Genomic DNA, 14,793 nt, shown 5'->3' on the forward strand with positions numbered 1-14,793 from the left:
GCATGAAGGAAGTTAAGTTACATCACCTTAGTATACTGCTAGCACTGTACACTACCATACTAGACTCTCTTAGTAACCCCGACCAACCGGGCCTCGACATCTGGGGGCTGTGTAGTTCCTGGTTTACGAGACCTCCAGAGTCCACCACTCCATATCTCGGAATGGGGAGCGAAAAACACAGACCAGAAAAATAAGTAAATATATTAAAATAAAAATAAAAATAAAAATAAATAAATAATAAGTAAGACTAATAATAATAGAACAACCAAATGAAACCAATGTCCAAAAAGCCAGCCAAAGACACGATACGATCTATGTATAGCAATTACGCTGATCGCAACCGCGGAACTAGAAACAGATGTGTGTAGCCCATATGCCTTCCCTACCGCGGTCCAAGTTGTTGGTGTCACCAACAACAACGAACAACAAACGGACGACAAATTCATGAAACAAGTCCAACGGTAAGGGTATGCAGGCGGCCCTGGGAGCTGAAGGAGGAGGGTGAGCAAGTGACCTTGGTTCTGAACCGGCCGAGTGGATGAAACTAAAATCAAACGAAACGGCCTACTGGGCGTCTGTTCAGGCAAGTCAGATTTAAAAAAACACAAACCAAGTACCCGGGTAGCTACTAGCGTGGGTACTTTTGTTTAAGGCTGAAATGCAAATTGCTGCTGCTTAGAAATCTTTTTTTTTTTTTTTTTTTCTCAGCTTAGGTTTTTGGATTATCAAGCGACCGGCGGGTTTGTATAACTTATGGCTGCTAAAGTGCAAAGGTTACTGGAGGTCATCCACGGAAGAACGGTTGGATGTCTTATAAATCAAACTACAGTGGAGGTGGAGAATAATCAAGCATGGGGATATTATTAAGATGATGGTATCACTGCAGGGTATTGATCTATGGACTAGTATATGGAGTGCTATAGTATCGGGGTTATCCGATGCAATGTATTTATTTAGTTAGTGCACGAAACAGGGGCCATGTATGATTGTATAATAACTATGTAGGTCTTAATCGATCCCTGGAAGCCGACCCCGATGGAGTGAACTTCCATTGCATGTCCTGGTTTCAAGCGCAATGTAACCCCCCGGTTTATTTTTATAGCATTGCGCAACAGAATCTGCTGGAATGCAAGTTCTACGTGAGAATCTGACAGGTCCCGAAATAGCAGGTTGTCATACAGAACCTCCGCAGAACAAAGAAGCAGAGAGGGAGTTCACATAGACTGTGGTGAGTTCGTATTATGTTTAAGAAGACAGGCATAATTATAGCCGTGATATCATGCCAAGATTACACCATGTGGCTTTTTTATTTTTCTGACGGGTTTCTGATACCGTCCGAGACTTTGTTAGATACAGAGAAGTGGGGTGGGAAGAACGGGTGCTGTCTTACACCCTCCATATGGAGACCCATTCTAGCGGGCGAGCACATGATTTGGTCGACGCGCGATGATGGCTTAGTAAATGTCTAAATTAGAGGGAGACTATAGGCTACGGTTTTATTATTAGATGTCTTGGAATTCCATTTGCACGCGATCGAATGCCCGGTTCTTCGATCTGTTGGCTCTTCCATGGGCTCTCTTGTACGACCTCCGCTGCGACAAGAATGAAAGGAAATCACGAACACAGCCTCTCAGTCATCTGAAGGGCTACTTCGTATGGAGGGAATAGATCAGTAAACAAAGGATCGAGATCTACGAGATAAGAGTCATCGGAGCTGGACATGCAGAACCCGAAAGAGCGGAAAAATAATCGTCAAACGTGAGAAGCCGGGCCAAAAAACGCCCCAAGACCGCCAGTTTCCTTACCAGCATAGGGCTAAATGCACTCAGTGACCGGCAGAAAGGGCGGTGGGATCATTTGGGGTGGGAAAGTCAAAAAGGAAACCCAGCAAGTGGCTTGCATGATCTACAGGTATTTCACCAGTCTGACTGGTAGACTAAGACTTGAGGCTCGGAATATTAACCTACCAGAAGTCAGCCTCGAGCTTGCCCATGGTCTCAGCTGCGAAAATCAATACGGGGTCGCTGGTTCGTTTGGGGGCCGGATCGACCACACGTGTTATGTATGGGATTTTTACCCTGTCAGTTTGAGAACGCTGACAGGTGGCAAATGTCTGAATCTATTTATTGCTCCCTACAGTATGTGTAATCAACGATGACTGGTGGATTATTGGCCTGGTGTTTTTATGTTCTGACGTTTGTCGTCAAGGGTTTTGGGTGAAGGGTGTGTGTCGCCAGGCAATAAGGCGGCACTCAACCACCTGAGGCACGGTCAAACTCTACCATCCTAAAAATGGAATAATGTCCACAAGACTTGATTCAATAGTATAGAATACAAACAGGCGATCTAATAGCATCTGCCAAACAAAAGCAATATAATGAAAATAAAGCAGGCTCAATATGCCCCACGATCCATAAGTTCCGGCCTTAAGCGAGGCTCTCTTCGGCTGCAAGCAAAGTATAGTCCAGCTATACTTTGACTTGCAGCGGCCCCATGGGCCCATCGCAAAACTCAAACATCACAAAATTCGAGACGCTCTAATCGCTCAAGTCTATGCACCTCATGCACGAAAATCATATCCGAAAAGGAGAACAAAAAGAAAAAACAAAAATAAGAAGCCCCGAGACTCCCTCACCCATGTATGTTCCTGCCGTGTCATGCTTATAAAGAAATCGCTCAGATAGCCATTAAAAACGCGTTGCTGTCGTAAGATCCCGTCTCGACATCGAAACATCGTAAGTAGAACACTGTACGGAAACATGTCAGCTTCAAAATGCCACACTAGTATCCACTCCGTGAACTCTTACCTCAATCAGTCGAAGTGTTCTAGATCATTACTTGACAGGGCGGCAGTCCGAGCAGGCAGTGTGTTGGCATATAACACATCGAGGCTGGTTGCTGTATAGCTTGGGTCCATCGTTGCACTGGCAGCAAATGTAAAGGTACCCATTGGTTCTAACATGGCCTGAGAGGCCGTGGAGAGAGTTGTCCAGCACGTTCACATAGGACATGGATGGCCGATGAACCAAGGAATCGTCGTCCATGAGAGACGAGACTGATGCGAGAGAGCTGACTGAGTCTCTTCGCTCCATGCGAGCAGAGACTTGAGAGAATGGCGACATCTCGTGGTAGCAAGGCATTATGTTGTTTTCAGATGTTCTGTTTGGGATAGTTGGTATTATTGTGGCGGCGAGAGATGTTGGCGCTGCAGAAGATGAAGTTGTGTTCGACAGAGGTCTGGTAGCTAGAGACAACGAAGGACAAGACTCAATAGATATAGACTGAAGCGAACAATGTATGTAGTGATCAGTGGAAGTCAAAGTGTTTGTTGTTAATGGAGATTCAAATGGAGTGAGGGTCTCTGTGTTTAAATAGAACCAGAAGACGAGAATGATGAATCACTCTGACAATGACAAGGCAGTCTTTCGCCCTGAATAGTGTGGCTTCGACATATCAGGCAAGCCCCAGGCCACAGCTCTGCCCCAATCGGGGCTAAAACCAAATTACCTCAGTCATCAGGTAAGGGTAATCTTCTGCAAAACGAAGGGGCCGTTTAGCAAGTAGATCCAAAAAGTGGCTTGGCAGGCTAGTACTTTGGCCCTGAGGGTCCGGGCCGTTATGTGTCTAGATCTCTTTGAGTGACGTTCAGCAGCATTCTGAATCATAGCTCTGGTATACTGGTGGCCTGAGAAGAAGAATCAAATGCGAGCTTGCAGCAAGTTGACTCAGTTTGTCCTCGGGGTTCGGCTGGTTGTCTTCCAAAAGGCGGAATACCAGCAAGGCTTGGGCACTTGGTTTGCCCGTTCATACCCGCCATTCCTCCAGTAACTGTGCAGTTTTAATCTGGTTGATTTATTTAATTATTTTTTTTATTGCTCGGGTGTTTTTCATTTCGTGCTGTTAATTACCCCCTCTTGGCTTCTCAAGTGGGTGCCCGCAGACTATGCATAGCCTGGATGAGATGCTTGAACGGGCAAAGTGTTTGGATCCACTTTGGAACTATGGGGACTAGACTAGGCAAGGTACCTGCGATTCAAGGCAACGACCGCCCGGAGCCTCAGGTCACTCCAGCAGCCCAGCTCAGCACTGATGTTCTGCCGCAGTCTTAAGCCTTTTGGCTCTTACCGTCACTTTTAACCCGTTCTGGGAGTCCACCACGGAAAAGACTAGTGTTTCTGTCGGTCAAGCAGTCGTCTTTCAGCTTCCGACTAAGCCAGGCATCCCTGTTTGCTGCCTGCTATAGTCCTCAGGCAATCCACGTGCGGATCTGGTATGACGCCCAACACGAAGAATGACCGAATAACTAAAAATTGATTCATTACTCGACGGGAAATGACTCTTTGTGTTTTCTCCATCTTGCAAGGGCCTTTTCCTCGCTCCCTCCGTCTCCGTCTCCGTCTTTCTTTCTTTCCCTCCTTTCCTGTTGTCTTGTTCCTGTCTCCTTAATTACTACCTACCCCCCACCCCCACCTTTCCTTTATTTTTGCAACTGAAATATTGCATCTACTGTCCCGACCTCCCGCCTGAAGGTGCCCTACCACATCGATCAAGCAAAAGATACTGACCACCAATCCTGATACTGCTTTACGTTGATACCTAGTACCTGGAAAGGCAATACTATTTTGGAACTGCTTCAAAAATCCTGCATCATGCGGGAAGCTTATAATTACTCACATCCACTGTGGATCACCACACAAGTTGACATCCCGTTATTCTCCAAGGCTACAGCCGCTCCAACTGCTATACAGTACCACGTTGAATAAGAGGCACCTCTTGAGGCCCGGCCAAACGGTACGTTTCATGTCCCATATAAAGTTCGCATATTCCCGTCCAGATGACGTTCGCATAGCGTCTTTTCGTATTGCTACAAACTCATAGGCAGAAACTTTGAAGCCTCCTAAAGGCATACCTGGTCAAAGTGCGCGATTTAATAGTTTTGCAAATAAAATGTTAGGCAATGCTTGGATGGTGGGTATGGGGATCGCTATCCCATCTTAGAGAAGGCCAGTGCTCATGAGAGAACGACAGCAAAACTAACATCATCACCCCGCAGGATTCTCGACGTTGGCCACATGGACAATGTGACCAAGAAATTGGTGCAATGCTAATGTTGCCCCTAGGATCCTCAAGCCGCCATTCTCTATGTTGGCTGTGTACGGATAGCCATAGAAAGATTTTCAGTATGGATTGTAGCGACAGGTCGAGATCTCGATTAGATCGTAGATTGTAAGATGAAACTAAAAATCGCTTGTCATCATGTGACAGCACATGACGACGTCATGTATGGGAGTTTGACAAGTTTGCAACAGCTGGCTATCACGTTCCTGATGATGGACAGCAACAACGTCACTTTCGTCCCCCTGTCGGCCATATTTCTACAGCTAGCCCGAGGCTTTCATCTTTCCGACCGATAGTGCCTCCTGTGGCGGCTGTATATACATGTTTCCCCGTTTTTGTATAGATACAGTTCAGATTCAATCCGATACTCATCCGTCCTACTACTCCTCAATGCAGAGGCAATTCCAGCCCTTTTACCATTAATCTCCGATGGCGCGTCCAGACAGGCGCGTCAGTTTAGCGGTAGCTAGGATCATACCTCTGGTGCTACTCTGTACTCTCATTTATGCCTCCTACGCTGTTACAAAGCCACTATGCAGTCAGTTCCCCCTATTCGGAAATCAACGGTGATACTAATAACCTCTTCGAATACAGTCGACTACCTCATTGCCCCTCTACCGAAGTATAATCGCAGTTCTAGAGTTGGCGCTGGAATCGCCATAATTGTTGTATATTATGTTTTACTCACACTGGTGGTTATTACATATCTTCGGCTGCTGTACAATGTCATTTGGAACCCGGGCTTCCTACCACGAGGCTCTTCATATCTTCCTGATCAGCAGGATGCCGAAGCGCCGAACCCCCATCGCCGAGACAGTAAACGAAGGAGGAAAAGCCATCGAAAGCGGGCAACAGCTGAGAAAGCCGACACATCGGATGAGGTAGACCTCGAAAGGGGCGTCGGCCACAACGCTGAAGGGAAAGCGTTCCCCCTGAATGCAGAAGGGTTAGAAAACTTTTATACGAAAGATGTCTTTATCTGCCAGCCAGATGGAAGGCCTATATATTGTTCCACTTGTTGTCAGTACAAGACAGACAGAGCACACCATTGCCGAGAAGTAGACCGGTGTGTTCGTAAGATGGACCACTTCTGTCCTTGGTAGGTTATGCTCCTCTTTTGGAAAGACATGGCGTTACTCACTACCACAAGGGTAGGGGGCGTGGTCTCGGAAACCTCATTTAAATTCTTCATTCAGTTTGTGTTTTACACATTCATCTTTTGCACATTTGCCCTTATTGTTTGTGCGATCTTCACAGCTGAACTCCGACGAGAGGTAAGAGCGCACCTTGTCGGTAAAACCGTTGTCCGGGGTCGACTAACTTTTTAAGATGGGCGATATCAATCCTCACTGGGCTGTTAGTATTGGATTGTGAGTCAACACAGCTGCGATTCCGGTCGACCCGTTGAATAATGATCTAATGGTTCACAGGAGTTGCCTTTTCGGAATCTTCTCACTTGGAATGACACTTAGCTCGGTACAACTTGCGATGTATAATCTGACGACGATCGAGAATCTGAATCGTCGGTCGGCAGTCTGGACCTTGGCTATACGTGTGCCCAAGCATATGCTTTCCAAGCTGGACCCTGAGTCCCGATGGGCCCCGACATTTCGTACAATAACTTATCCTTTACCGCCGATGCCTCCACGTACTGAGGCTACAGCAGAGCATCAACAATACCCACCCACAGGGGAACAGCATGTGTTTGCGGTTCTTCAGACACTCCCAGGCGAAAACCCTTTTGACCTGGGTACTTCTTTCAAAAACCTCCAACAGGTTTTGGGGTATTCTATACTTGACTGGTTGCTTCCTCTCAAGCAAAGCCCATGTGCGGACCACAGTAGTCTGGAGAGCGCTTTTGCGCTCGGGCCCGTGGTACATAGACTAAAGGCTGAGGCTGGACTTGAGCATCCCGTCGTTGCAGATGGCAAGCCTACAGATAGGTCATCGAAGCGTAAACGGAGACGAAGCAGAGCTGAGCAACACAGTTGAGATAGATTTTGGCTAATAATACTGGGAACATTGCGACGGTATATACCCATCATCATTATCATTATCATCATTATGCGGAGTTTTGGTCATTCTGGAAAATGCTGCATCCTCGTTCAAGCCCTTCACGATTTTGCTTTTTCTTTTTTCTTCTTTCGTCTTTTTGGAAACTTTGACAACGGAGCATTGGCATACTTGGACACGCAAACCTATCACTCAGAGCACACATATGTACATACTAATAAGAGCGAAGATTATCATTCATTCTAGGCCTACCGTGAAAAGGCGTTCTACATCTCCAAAACTGTAGATCTTAACCAGGTTGTCTTCCACTTCAGTAGAGCTAAGGGGTGAAAGTGATAGAAGTTATCACAATTATATACTCTATCGACGCAAAGAGATAATGAGCATCTTTCTAATAACAACCCTTCAAACAAAATAGATATCCCAACTTCATCCCCAATCTTTACATGCCTACTATCTTATCAACAATACATCAACAACATCCCACCTAGACATTCTCTACTCTATCGTTAGATATCTAGCTATTGTCCAGTTAATCCATCAAACCAGCCAAAGAACGCACACAAGGTATCTTGCTGCAAACAGACACAAACAAACCAAAAATATAGAAGGACAAAACTAGGGAAGCGGAAAGATCAAGGTAAACACAAGTACCATCCGGCCAATATCCGACTGCGATACCGAGTAATCGGCGATCTATACTCTCGGCACATATAGATCGGAAAAAGCAGTGCAAGGAAAGTTAAACATCCCTTGCTCACGTGGTTCATTCCCAACTACGTCAGATATCCTGGGTATTTCATTTAGCCCGTGCTGTTCAATAATGGCTTTGGGGGAAAATAAATAAATCAAAGGTATAGAGTTAATTTGAAGAAGGAGGGGGACTCTATGGAAGTCCGAAAGGAAACTGGTCGCATTTCATCATCAGTCTGCTTATTATACATTCACATCCCATACATCAGTCGTAGCAGATATATATTGTACAAAAATAGAACCCGAAAGCATACCTAGAAGAGGTGGTCGAAAAGGAAAAGAAAGAAATAGAGAATCCAACATGGACCATCAACAAGAACAAAAGAGGTATCATAATATACAATAGCCTAGAGCCATTCTGTGCATGGTCTTTTATCACATCGGAGTGCAGCAATAACATGCCTTGTGGTTGCAAACAGTGCACCGGCCGTGGCTCAAACCGGGATTATTCTCGGAGCCACATGAGCAGCATATCCACCATCCAGCCATGCTAGGCCTGGATGTGTCCTCGGCATTCTGGGGAGCTAATGATGCGTGTTGTGCCATAGTAGATGTAGAAGTACGGGTGGCCGTCAGTGTTGGACGAAGTACTTGTTGGCTTGGCTTAGAGTTCTAAGGTGTATTAGGTATAAACAGGGAAGATATTATAAAAGGGGCTAAGTACCGATTGCGAGGAGATTATGCTTATCTTGCAGAAACGCTTCAAGACTGATACTATTTATATAAACATGTAGGTTTTGTGGTATAGTTTGATTTATGATGGGAGGGATAAATTAAGGAAAAGGTTCGGTCGTTTCGAACTGACCTTATATGCCATCGTAGGATAAAGAAGATGAATCACCGTTTGTTGCCCTTTTGGGCCCTTCACCAGGGCTTTGCAGGGCACAAATCTGAATCCTTCTGCTAGTTTGCCCTTACCAAAAGACCTTTCTTGAGCCCGCCTGGTCTCCTTGAAAGATAGTCAGAGAACAGTCAACCCGCAGCATCCTGGGCTCGTGCCGTGTGGCCAAGATTGCGCCTAAGTACGTACTACTCAATGAAAATGCGAGTACAAACGAGGCCTCAGGTGTTGAAGGTTTGCTACCTTCCGCGATGAAGCATCTGCTACACCTGGGGCAATGAAGCGCACCCCTGGCGATGTATGACACATGACAAGTACGTCATCACTAGCCTTAAGCATGTTGGCCCTGAGATGGGCTAACCCTAAGGCACATCCGTGGCTGAGTAGGGCAGTGGCTGATTGTGCAGTGTCAGTATAAACTAATTGTACATCATTGGATACTTGTGCTTGCTATTCGAAGCAAGTTTTGATCGTAAAGGTTCGTTCACTCATCAGACATCTGCCATTCTAAGAGAGGCGGCACATTAGTGGAAGAGACCAAATGCGGGCGTAGGATATAAATTGTTGCGCAATGTCAACACTTGACAATAGCATTGTGACTCCTTGGTGTGAAACTTCGATGGGAAATGCTATGGCATTCGGACGATAGTGTTGCATATGCAGAGCCCAAATTACCCCTTGACAGTATGTGAGGAACATACCCTTTAGCAATAGCTTCAGGCGTTTTATCCAAATAGAGCGTTTCATCATGCTGCCATCCCGTGTCAAGTGTGTGTTGTGGGTTCACTCTCGAACGTAACCTGGTCGCAGGTAGGACCCGGTCACCCTAATGAGTTACACACCTCGGTTATGAAGGGAGAAGTCGATCATGGCGACGGGCGAAGACAAAAGAAATCCCGCATTCTCTTCACTCGGCCGGTGAAGCGTAAGGAAGCCAAAAGTGAGAAAAGTGAAGCGGACGTGTGGGTAACGGAGAGCAAAGGCTGTTTCAAGGCGACCGATGCCCAATACTGTTACCGGAAATCATCATGGTCAAGTAAGGGAGAGTCAATGATGCTCCACTACCATTCGGGCGTCCTGGTACTGAGACGGGAAGTGCCCGGTTGCCCGTGCTGAGCTCAGCCTTGGGAGTCTTCAATCACCGGCGAATCGATACCACAAGTTTACGCATAGACATTGTTGTCATGATTGCGGGGTACTAAGAGGATCGGTTAGCATTGTGTGTTGATTGATTATACGGATGATTGTCTACCCGCAAAGGTACGGTGCATATATGCATCCAGAAGACGGGAGGGTATCCTTCTAGAAATTCGCGTACTCCACACTTGGGTTCCTTAATCTTACTCCGGAGTACAGTATGCCTGAACCCACATGACATTCCGAGTGGCAGTACAGAGTCCATTGCATTGGATGATGTCATGGATGCAGTGCATCTTTCGGTGCGCTAACAAATGTTCAGCCGACGCATCGCTTGGCAACCGGCAGGTGGAAAAGGTGGATACGGGAGAGCGGGTGATTCGCCCGCGACACTTGGGCAATGGGGACTCTTTCCTCCCGAATCAAAAGTCAAAGTTTTGGATGACGCTGACGGAGGATGTGAAGTCTGCTCCGTCGACTTCTGCGATATCTCATTTGTTAGGAGCCACTAGTGTTAGTGGTATCACCACGGTTAAAAGCGGAGGGGGCAGTGGAGACAAAGGACCATCTGAAGGTTGAAGTCCGGTTGATCCGGCATCTTCACCATTCCGAGACTGATATGCGAACTACTGGAAGAAAATGAGGCCTTGTGATACGGTTTTATCCAAGTCATGCCCTGAGGCTCTTCACAATGTTTGGTGGCATTGATTGGAATGATTGGATGAAGTCAAGCGATTGAGTTGCGGAACAGGAAAGACTCTCTTCCGGCGGGGGGCGTGACCATGGATGGTGCAAACATATGCAAAACGCAGCCAAGGGAAAAGGAACGGGATTGTCACTGCCACCCATGGTTTCCTGGTACTTTATTATCACCACTACAACTACAATTCCAATGTAGATCCCCACTCACTTTGGAACCACGGGAGCTTGTCGACAACCTGGAACATATTGGAGACTACTTCCCCTTCTCACTTCAAACATTGAGCGAATCAGACCATTCTTATTAAGGGAGCCCTGCTGGGGCGAATGCTCAGCTCTTACAGGAGGCAACTGGACTATACGAATTAGATAAGCTGGTTGGTGTCCCACTTTTATGGTGATCCATGCCATCATTAGATGGTTTCTGGCCGTTGTTAGTGCGCTTCGTCGAGGACCCTCTTTCGTCACAGCCCACTCAAGACTCCCAAAGACTATTGTTTTTCTTTTTTTATTCTTTACCGTCAATCACCGTTCTGATTGTTATCCTCCTTCTTTGATTTGTGATTTATTATCTTGCTCCTTGCTTCTCCTCGCCAAAGCCCCTGTGAATTGCTATCAATCTTCTGTTTTCCATAAATATCGCTGTCCTGCCGCTCGTGCTGTCTCACTCGTGGCCTGCAGGATCAGGCATCCGAAACTAGCTCCTTTTCTTTTTTGCCCCTCAGCCTTAATTTAGTTCTTCGACGACTTTCCTGGCCTGGTGCCCAAAAGATTCGATTTCACTCCAACTGCAGAATTCTTCCCCATTCTGTCTATTTCATGTAAATTCTTTGTGTCCTCCACCTCTGATTTGCCTCTCTTTTTAATCTTCAGACATCTCGTTGACAAAGCTTATCTCAGTGCTTTGTTCTCTTTGAATCAAACGTTGCCCACCTCCGCATTCCACGATTAGATTTTGTACCTCCCATTGTCTGTGAGGGATTGGAATAAGCCCTACTACGCACCCTCGGCCCATGTCTCCAAGTGGCTCACGTATTATTGATCCCATGCGAGCCTCCACCGGAACGGTGCAGCTCAGCTCCTCTTATGACCCCTCCTCCGCTAGTCGATCCGCATACTCCGGCTATCCGTCCAGCGCGCCCTATGTGGTGACAGCGTACGACCCACGGTATTTTCGGGAAGGAGGATTAGAAGCCCAGCGAGTCTCATCAAAAACTTATCGAGATGCTGGCCACTCAACCAAATTGCGAACCGAGTATGAAGTTCGCCCAAGACAACGGAGCAATACTACCTCCGCGGCAGACGCCCATTTGGCTCCTGGTCGGCTTCATGGCCCCAGAGCCCCTCCTGTCATAACAACTCACTACCGCCGTTCTCCTAGCCCTCTCCCAAGCCATGACCATCATCCGGTGCATTCCTCTTCGCCCCGGCGCCACCGGCGCCACCCTCTTTCCGTCTCTCATATCGATTATGCCAGTGATACAGGAAGGCTGGACCCGAACGATAGAGGGATTATGTCACCGATAGTTCACAGTGGTTACAGGGAACAGGATCCCAGTAGACGCTCGCGATATCCACCTACGGGAGGCCTTCGCAAGGGGGAGGACATTGACGATTATGATGCTTATTCCTATACCAATCCTCGCGAACAGTTTGAGAAAGATTCTGCCGCGCGAATTCACCACGATCGGGGCTCATACTGGAGGGAGAGGCCTCTGAGCTTGACCGGGATTGATGATCCTCAGCTAGTGTCAAGAAGCGGACCCCGATCGCCAAAGCCTCCTCCATCTACAAGAGGTTTCGACAGACTGGAGTGGGACCCAAGGGTACGGCGTCCTATGCAGGGCTCTGCTGATAGCGACGTTGACGTCGCCAGCGCGCACCGGCGGATGGGGCGACGAAATCCGGTTCATCTACACCAAGAAGCGGATGAAGGGTACTCTTCATACAGGAGCGATTACGAAGATGCTCACCGTCACCGGCATCGGCATCGACGGCATAACAGCAGTAGGACTAGTCGACAGCCTTATGATGATGGTGCGTCAAGGAGCTCCATCACTAATGAGCCTGCTCCCCAAGGCACTACTACTGGGCTAGGGACGGCTGTCCTAGGAGGTGTATATGATGAGCATGAATCTCAACGAGCCGAGCGCCATCGCTCTTACGATCACGATACGCGAGAGCGTCAGAATCGACCGCAGAGGCCGTCTAGACGCCGAGCCGACAACGATTCCGATGAATACACTTCTGACGAGGACCTGAGGACACACAGACGCGAGGCGTCGGCGCGCCCGAAAGCTAGCCGATCCGATGATTCTGCAAGCGGCAGCGAGCGCCCTCGATGGCGCCGGTCCCACTCACGCCGTCGTCCGCAGAATAGCCCTACCAACAAGGAGATGATCCAGGTAGATCGTCAGGAAGATAAAAGGGCAGAATCTACAGTTTCGAAGGATAGCGAGACTCCACCGAAAGGGATTCTAAAAACTCCTACGGATAAATTCCCAGAGGAACCGAACCCTGTACGAGAAGGGGTGGCGCCTCTGAAGGACGCGCACAAGAAAGGCATTCCTCCCGGAGCGCGATGGACTAAGATTGATCGTCGACTAGTCAATCCCGCGGCCCTGGAAGCTGGCCGTGAGCGCTTTGAGGAACGGTCGGACTACGTGATAGTCCTGCGGGTGCTGAGCAAGGAGGAGATCCAAGCGTATGCAGTCAGGACACAAGAGATACGAGGTATGTTTGACCTGAAGGACCCTAGATCCGTAGGTTTTCAATACTAACAGCTTATAGATGCTCGCTACCGTGAGTATGTTCAAGAGCGACGTCGGAGGCGAGAGGAAGATAAGCGACGTGGTCGTGCGGTAGATGACTTCTCAAGTGACGATGAGGAAGATGACGACGATTCTCCTGAGGGAGTCGAGGGTAAGCCGGCAGAGCAGCATAAGATGGCGGAGCCTGTGAAGTCAGCAGGCTAACCGACAACATTGGTCATGGACTTGGCTCTTGTTCCCTTTCTTGCCACCTTCTGTTATTTTCCTGTACTTGTTTTTTTTTTTTTATTTCAGTTTCATCTTCTACGTTCCGCAATCCGATTGTTCGGATCTGCGCCGTAGTGTACACATATGAAGTCATGTGCTCATTTCTTGGATACATAATGGGATGTCGACGATTACAATGTTAGTTCAGCGTGCAGATGAATTGTTGATCATGATGTTGTTCGGTGTTCATGTGGAAAGCGAAGCGATCAATCAAACGTGACCATGATGTTTTGGCTCTATGTTGCGGGTTATTTATTGCATCATTGTATACATCATTTGGGCCAGGTCCGGTCTCCAGCAAACATGGAGAGATCCAATGAGCAGGGGAGGAACGAATTTTTGCAAGTCTCCTGACTACTGTTAGAGTGATGTTGTACCACCGGAAGCCGCTCGGTGACTGGCTGAGGACACGAAGTTGAAGAAGGGAGGTAAGCTCTAGCAGGACGCTGTGTACCCCTTCAGAGCGGAGTTGGGTGCTTCTGCAGAGCAGCCCGTCCCTTCACGTTAGCACCTGTAGACACTGTTTGTTTGTTTCTCTTCCATTTACGTTTCGATTCGAAATGTTGAACGTCAATATGCATTCGGAAAGAAACCACATCTCTCACAAGCCGCGATGTAAGCCCTAGATTTCGATCAGCGTCGGACGTCGCATCGCCCGTGTTTAGCTTCCTTTTTAGTTGAACTCTCGAGATCCTATAGGCGCATCCTAACGCAACTCTCCCGTCGCGGATGAACATGTTGTATCGCACGCACGTCTACAAGGAATCGACGGGAAGACATGGGTCCCCTGAACGTCTTTTCGCCCGTCAACCGTTGAATTTCTTTTTTCTTTTTTCTTTTTTTTATATAGTAAAAAAGAAAAACGAATGATAGACATAGTTGTTTCTTTTCTATTATTATCCAACCGGCCACCTGTCATGAAGCGAGCGGACATAGTGCTCGAAACAAAAACAACCATGCATTTCCCCTTCGATGCGGGAGGGTGTGACAATGGCGTCCTTAGGCGCCGGAACATCATCTCATCTCATTCCCTCTCCTCCGCGAAAAAGAAAATCAGACGAGGCTGGTTTATTATAGGATGTGCGGGACAACTTCTGAATCCCAAAGCCACTTGGTTCATGACGGCCAAACAAACATCCATAGCTAAGCTAAATTTCCCGAGGGCCCGAGGATCGTTGCATTTCCAAGACCACT

General features: G+C 47.6%; 4 protein-coding genes across 4 annotated transcripts; all 4 read left to right on the forward strand.

The window, feature by feature from the left end:
• The first annotated feature begins 1,573 nt into the window (after window positions 1-1,573).
• BDV37DRAFT_240412 (uncharacterized protein) lies at window positions 1,574-2,324 on the forward strand. The gene has a single exon (XM_032081069.1). The coding sequence runs from the start codon at window positions 1,820-1,822 to the stop codon at window positions 2,156-2,158; it is 339 nt and encodes a 112-aa protein (XP_031945229.1). The 5' UTR covers window positions 1,574-1,819; the 3' UTR covers window positions 2,159-2,324.
• Window positions 2,325-5,371: 3,047 nt separating this feature from the next.
• Window positions 5,372-7,391, forward strand: BDV37DRAFT_240417 (DHHC family palmitoyltransferase). Its single transcript, XM_032081070.1, has 5 exons — window positions 5,372-5,656; window positions 5,713-6,217; window positions 6,269-6,392; window positions 6,448-6,488; window positions 6,549-7,391. Exons 1-5 carry the CDS (start codon window positions 5,548-5,550, stop codon window positions 7,108-7,110), a joined length of 1,341 nt encoding a protein of 446 aa, XP_031945230.1. The 5' UTR covers window positions 5,372-5,547; the 3' UTR covers window positions 7,111-7,391.
• A 3,442-nt stretch (window positions 7,392-10,833) lies between these two features.
• On the forward strand, window positions 10,834-11,435 carry BDV37DRAFT_225158 (uncharacterized protein). Its single transcript, XM_032080242.1, has one exon. It carries the CDS (start codon window positions 10,956-10,958, stop codon window positions 11,295-11,297), a length of 342 nt encoding a protein of 113 aa, XP_031945231.1. The 5' UTR covers window positions 10,834-10,955; the 3' UTR covers window positions 11,298-11,435.
• Window positions 11,436-11,475: 40 nt separating this feature from the next.
• On the forward strand, window positions 11,476-13,543 carry BDV37DRAFT_225170 (uncharacterized protein). The gene is made up of 2 exons (XM_032080243.1): window positions 11,476-13,294; window positions 13,352-13,543. Exons 1-2 carry the CDS (start codon window positions 11,575-11,577, stop codon window positions 13,534-13,536), a joined length of 1,905 nt encoding a protein of 634 aa, XP_031945232.1. The 5' UTR covers window positions 11,476-11,574; the 3' UTR covers window positions 13,537-13,543.
• The last annotated feature ends 1,250 nt before the right edge of the window (window positions 13,544-14,793 follow it).

The sequence above is a fragment of the Aspergillus pseudonomiae genome (assembly GCF_009193645.1).
Source record: "Aspergillus pseudonomiae strain CBS 119388 unplaced genomic scaffold BDV37scaffold_9, whole genome shotgun sequence".
NCBI classification, from domain to species: Eukaryota; Fungi; Ascomycota; class Eurotiomycetes; order Eurotiales; family Aspergillaceae; genus Aspergillus; species Aspergillus pseudonomiae.

Excerpts from the sequence above, each read along its gene's own strand:
- BDV37DRAFT_225170 (XM_032080243.1), top strand. The coding sequence starts at position 11,575 with ATGTCTCCAAGTGGCTCACGTATTATTGATCCCATGCGAGCCTCCACC. Across the intron at positions 13,295-13,351 it reads CAGGACACAAGAGATACGAG|ATGCTCGCTACCGTGAGTAT; the intron begins GTATGTTTGACC and ends AACAGCTTATAG.
- BDV37DRAFT_240417 (XM_032081070.1), top strand. The coding sequence starts at position 5,548 with ATGGCGCGTCCAGACAGGCGCGTCAGTTTAGCGGTAGCTAGGATCATA. Across the intron at positions 5,657-5,712 it reads TGTTACAAAGCCACTATGCA|TCGACTACCTCATTGCCCCT; the intron begins GTCAGTTCCCCC and ends CTTCGAATACAG. Across the intron at positions 6,489-6,548 it reads TGGGCTGTTAGTATTGGATT|GAGTTGCCTTTTCGGAATCT; the intron begins GTGAGTCAACAC and ends AATGGTTCACAG.
- BDV37DRAFT_225158 (XM_032080242.1), top strand. The coding sequence starts at position 10,956 with ATGGTGATCCATGCCATCATTAGATGGTTTCTGGCCGTTGTTAGTGCG.
- BDV37DRAFT_240412 (XM_032081069.1), top strand. The coding sequence starts at position 1,820 with ATGCACTCAGTGACCGGCAGAAAGGGCGGTGGGATCATTTGGGGTGGG.